The sequence below is a fragment of the Oncorhynchus nerka genome, linkage group LG8 (genome assembly GCF_034236695.1).
Source record: "Oncorhynchus nerka isolate Pitt River linkage group LG8, Oner_Uvic_2.0, whole genome shotgun sequence".
Taxonomy (NCBI): domain Eukaryota; kingdom Metazoa; phylum Chordata; class Actinopteri; order Salmoniformes; family Salmonidae; genus Oncorhynchus; species Oncorhynchus nerka.
In genome coordinates this window covers 68,528,802-68,533,750 of record NC_088403.1, presented here as the reverse complement: position 1 = coordinate 68,533,750, position 4,949 = coordinate 68,528,802, and the positions used below count along the sequence as shown (strand labels likewise).

The following is a 4,949-nucleotide window of genomic DNA, read 5'->3' as shown; positions in this document are numbered from 1 at the left end:
GTTTCTCTCTACATCTCTCTCTCTCTCTCTGTTTCTCTCTACATCTCTCTCTCTCTCTCTCTCTCTCTCTCTCTCTCTCTCTCTCTCTCTCTCTCTCTGTTTCTCTCTACATCTCTCTCTCTCTCTGTCTCTCTCTCTCTGTTTCTCTCTACATCTCTCTCTCTATATATGTGTATGTATATACACACTACCGTTCAAAAAATTTGGGGTCATGTCCTTTTTTTTAAAAGAAAAATAATAGTTTTGTCCATTAAAATAGCATCAAATTGATCAGAAATACAGTGTAGACATTGTTAATGTTGTAACTGACGATTCCTGACTCCGGGATGCTATTCCTGTCTGTGTTCTTTTGCCCATCTTAATCTTTTCTTTTTATTGGCCAGTCTGAGATATGCCTTTTTCTTTGCAACTCTGCATAGAAGGCCAGCATCACAGAGTTGCCTCTTCACTGTTGACGTTGAGACTGGTGTTTTGCGGGTAATATTTAATGAAGCTGCCAGTTGAGGACTTGTGAAGTGTCTGTTTCTCAAACTAGACATTTTAATGTACTTGTCCTCTTGCTCATTTGTGCACCGGGGCCTCCCACTCCTCTTTCTATTCTTGTTAGGGCCAGTTTGTGCTGTTCTGTGAAGGGAGTAGTACATAGCGTTGTATGAGATCTCCAGTTTTTTGGCAATTTCTCGCATGGAATAGCCTTAATTTCTCAGAACAAGAATCGACTGATGAATTTCAGAAGAAAGGTCTTTGTTTCTGGCCATTTTGAGCCTGTAATTGAACCCACAAATGCTGATGCTCCAGATACTCAACTAGTCTACAACAGTCAGTTTTATTGCTTCTTTAATCAGAACAACAGTCAGTTTTATTTCTTATTAAAGCACAACAGCACAACAGTTTTCAGCTGTGCTTATATAATTGCAAAAGGGTTTTCTAATGATCAATTAGCCTTTTAAAATGATAAACTTGGATTAGCTAACCCAACATGCCATTGGAACACAGGAGTGATGGTTGCTGATAATGGGCCTCTGTACGCCTATGTAGATATTCCATTAAAAATCAACAATTTCCTGCTACAATAGTCATTTACAACATTAAAAACCTCTTAGGGAAGCTGCAAATTTTCGCAGCTTTTTGTTAAAAATCGCGCAACATTTCAGCGCCCTGCTATTCATGCCAGGAATATAGTATATGCATATGATTAGTATGTGTGGATAGAAAACACTCTGACGTTTCTAAAACTGGTTAAATCACGGCTGTGACAATAACAGAACGTGCGTTTCATCGAAAAGTGCAGGAAAATCTGATCACTGAAAATGGAAATAAATATCCATGCGCCACTTCCAGGAATTGTTAAAGGTGAACCGGATTAAATGAGGTCGAGGTTGCAGTACCTACAGCTTCCACACGATGTCTAGAGTCTTGTCATTTGCTTCGGCTTTGTTTCTTGGTCAAACCGGAACAAGGGAGCCGATTTCCTCCGGTCTCCGACAGGATGTTTTGGTTGAGATTTCTCCGGACATTATTTCCAGACGGACACCTATAGAATTTACATCGCCTCCTGATCAATTTTATCGCTTATTAACGTGTACTAATACCTAAAGTTGCATTACAAAAGTATTTTGAAGTGTTTTGTGAAAGTTTATCGTCGACTTTTTTAATTAAAAAAAATGACGTTACGTTAGAAAACGCTATTTTTTTCCGTTGTTCACACAGTATTCATAGATCGATATCTAGGCTATATATGGACCGATTTAATCGAAAAAAGACCCAAAATGATGTTTATGGGACATCTAGGAGTGCCAAGAAAGAAGCTCGTCAAAGGTAATGAATGTTTTATATTTTATTTCTGCGTTTTGAGTAGCCCCCGGCTATCGCAAAATCTGTCGTTAGGTGACGTTGCTGTATTCTGGGGGATACATGCTATCAGATAATAGCTTCTCATGCTTTTGCCGAAAAGCATTTTACAAATCTGACTCGGTGGATAGATTCACAACGAGTGTAGCTTTAATTCAGTACATTGTATGTCCATTTTAATGAAAGTTTGAGTTTTATCAACCACTATAGGTGGCGCTCTTGAACATTTCCGCTGATTTATGTTCCCACCACGGCCCTAACAAGTTTTAACAATGTCAATACTGTATTTCTGATCAATTTGATGTTATTTTAATGGACATAAAATGTGCTTTTCTTTCAAAAACAAGGACATTTCTAAGTGACCCCAAACTTTTGAACCGTAGTGTGTATATATATATATATATATACAATTACAATTATTATTACTACCATAAAGGTCAAATGCAGCTGTTTTAATCTTAATATCAAATCATTTCTGGTAACAATTAAGTACCTTACTGTGATTGTTTTCAGTTAAAATGGTCAAAAAAGAAACAAGAATAACTTCTTAGCAACGATCAATTTCACAAGCAAGCATTTAGTTAGGACTCTCTGGGAGTGGTCTGAGTGGGGAGGGGAAAACTGAAAACGAGCTCTTATTGGCAGAGAGGCTTGGAACTCTCTTTCTTATTGGTCTAACTAATTTACTGATTACTGTCTTCCACTCTCTGAACCCTCTAAAATAGCATTTACATTGTAATTTGTTGCAATAATGATGTTCTCATATTCAATAAATTTAGTTTATAATAACTTTTAATGGTACATTTTTATGTTTAATTTGTAATTGTTTGAATTAAACTCTAATGTTTGTATGTTGTTTATCTTTCACAGGGTGATAAGACTGATGTAAGTGAATCTCTTTCATTCGTGTTTCAACTAGAGACCTTCACACTGTTCCTTCACACTGTTCCTTCACACCGAATTCCTCTACAAAGTTTAATCCCAAACTCTCTCTCTCTCTCTCTGTCTCTCTCTCTCTCTCTCTCTCTGTCTCTCTCTCTCTGTCTCTCTCTCTCTCTCTGTCTCTCTCTCTCTGTCTCTCTCTCTCTCTCTCTGTCTCTCTCTCTGTCTCTCTCTCTCTGTCTCTCTCTCTCTGTCTCTCTCTCTCTCTCTCTCTCTCTCTCTCTCTCTCTCTCTCTCTCTCTCTGTCTCTCTCTCTCTCTCTCTCTCTCTCTCTCTCTCTGTCTCTCTCTCTCTCTCTCTCTGTCTCTCTCTGTCTCTGTCTCTCTCTCTCTCTCTCTCTCTCTCTCTCTCTCTCTCTCTCTGTCTCTCTCTCTCTCTCTCTCTCTCTCTCTCTCTCTCTCTCTCTCTCTGTCTCTCTGTCTCTCTCTCTCTGTCTCTCTCTCTCTCTCTCTGTCTCTCTCTCTCTCTCTCTCTCTCTCTGTCTCTGTCTCTCTCTTTCTCTCTCTCTCTCTCTCTGTCTCTCTCTCTCTCTCTCTCTCTCTCTCTCTCTCTCTCTGTCTCTCTCTCTCTCTCTCTCTCTCTCTCTCTCTCTCTCTCTCTCTGTCTCTCTCTCTCTCTCTCTCTCTCTCTCTCTCTCTCTGTCTCTCTCTCTCTCTCTCTCTCTCTCTCTCTGTCTCTCTGTCTCTCTCTCTCTCTCTCTGTCTCTCTCTCTCTCTCTCTGTCTCTCTGTCTCTCTCTCTCTCTCTCTCTCTGTCTCTCTCTGTCTCTCTCTCTCTCTCTGTCTCTCTCTTCCTTCTCCTCTCTGTCAGCTCTCTCAGTCTCTCTCTCTCTCTGTCTCCTCTCTCTCTGTCTCTCTCTCTCTGTCTCTCTCTCTCTCTCTCACTCCGCTCTCAACCCCGTCTCCTCTCAGTCTGGACTCGGGGCTTTCTCTCTCTCTCTCTCTCTCTCTCTCTCTCTGTCTCTGAGAAGGAGGAGCAATCTCTCTCTCTGTCTCTGTCTCACATCTCCTCTCTCTCTCTCTGTCTCTCTCTCTCTCGCTGAGGTGTTAGGTTCTATATTCTGAACAGACTCTGAGGTGTTAGGTTGTATATCTCTGAACTCTCTGTGAGGTGTTAGGTCTCTCTATTCTGGAACAGACTCTCTGTCTCTCTCTCTCTCTTTGTCTCTACACTCTTCCTTGAGCCCAAAACAGTGGTGGACCCTCGCGGCCACCGACCCTAATCAAGGGGCGTGATGCTATCCCCAATTACATTAACCCAGCTCCCATCAGTGGTGGTGATCAAGTCTACCGGGGGTTACCCATGCAGGCTCCCGCCATGGGCTGTGGAGGAGAAGGAGGAGCAACCGGAGGCTGGGGGATGTACACATGCCTCTGAACAGATGGTGAGGTGTTAGGTTGTATATTCTGAACAGACGGTGAGGTGTTAGGTTGTATATTCTGAACAGACGGTGAGGTGTTAGGTTGTATATTCTGAACAGACGGTGAGGTGTTAGGTTGTATATTCTGAACAGACGGTGAGGTGTTAGGTGTTGTGTGCTTTTGACTACACTTGACTATGATCAACTATCATTCATCAATACCTAATCAGTGATATTGATGCTATCAATTACATTAATCCAGCCTCTCTACATTGATTGATCAAGTCTAGTTAATCATGCAGTCCCTTGTGTCTTATGGGCTGTGGAGACAACACATCCTTAGCATTAGCATTTCCCATCTCTGCCATAGAGATCCTATGGTCACAGCAGAAACACTTCCTTAGCATCTAAAGTCATTGGAAAAACACTTCCTTAGCATTAGCATCTTCCATCTCTGCCAAAGAGATCCTATGGTCACAGCAGAAACACTTCCTTAGCATCTAAAGTCATTGGAAAAACACTTCCTTAGCATTAACATCTACCATCTCTACCATAGAAATCCTATGGTCACAGCGGAAACACTTCCTTAGCATTAGCAACTATCATCTCTACCATAGAGATATTACGGTCACAGCGGAAACACTTCCTTAGCATTAGCAACTACCATCTCTACCATAGAGATCTTACGGTCACAGCGGAAACCCTTCCTTAGCATTAGCAACTATCATCTCTACCATAGCGATCTTACGGTCACAGCGGAAACCCTTCCTTAGCATTAGCAACTACCATCTCTACCA

At 41.4% G+C, this 4,949-nt stretch overlaps 1 protein-coding gene, 1 long non-coding RNA gene and 1 pseudogene across 2 annotated transcripts in view; 2 read left to right on the top strand and 1 right to left on the bottom strand.

Annotated features, from left to right (window-relative positions):
* Positions 1-1,517, bottom strand: part of LOC135573002 (fibrinogen beta chain-like) — a 14,296-nt pseudogene extending 12,779 nt beyond the window's left edge.
* The window catches only part of LOC135572981 (uncharacterized), a 62,026-nt gene extending 57,999 nt beyond the window's left edge, over positions 1-4,027 (top strand). The window contains exons 2-3 of the long non-coding RNA XR_010464607.1: positions 2,722-2,736; positions 3,976-4,027. This is a non-coding gene — a long non-coding RNA (uncharacterized LOC135572981). The remainder of the gene's footprint in view (positions 1-2,721; positions 2,737-3,975) is intronic.
* A 92-nt stretch (positions 4,028-4,119) lies between these two features.
* LOC135572979 (fibrinogen beta chain-like) overlaps positions 4,120-4,949 on the top strand; it is a 9,466-nt gene continuing 8,636 nt past the window's right edge. Inside the window, exon 1 of the mRNA XM_065022008.1 lies at positions 4,120-4,176. Within this exon, the coding sequence (XP_064878080.1) occupies positions 4,174-4,176 (3 nt within the window). The 5' untranslated portion in view covers positions 4,120-4,173. The remainder of the gene's footprint in view (positions 4,177-4,949) is intronic.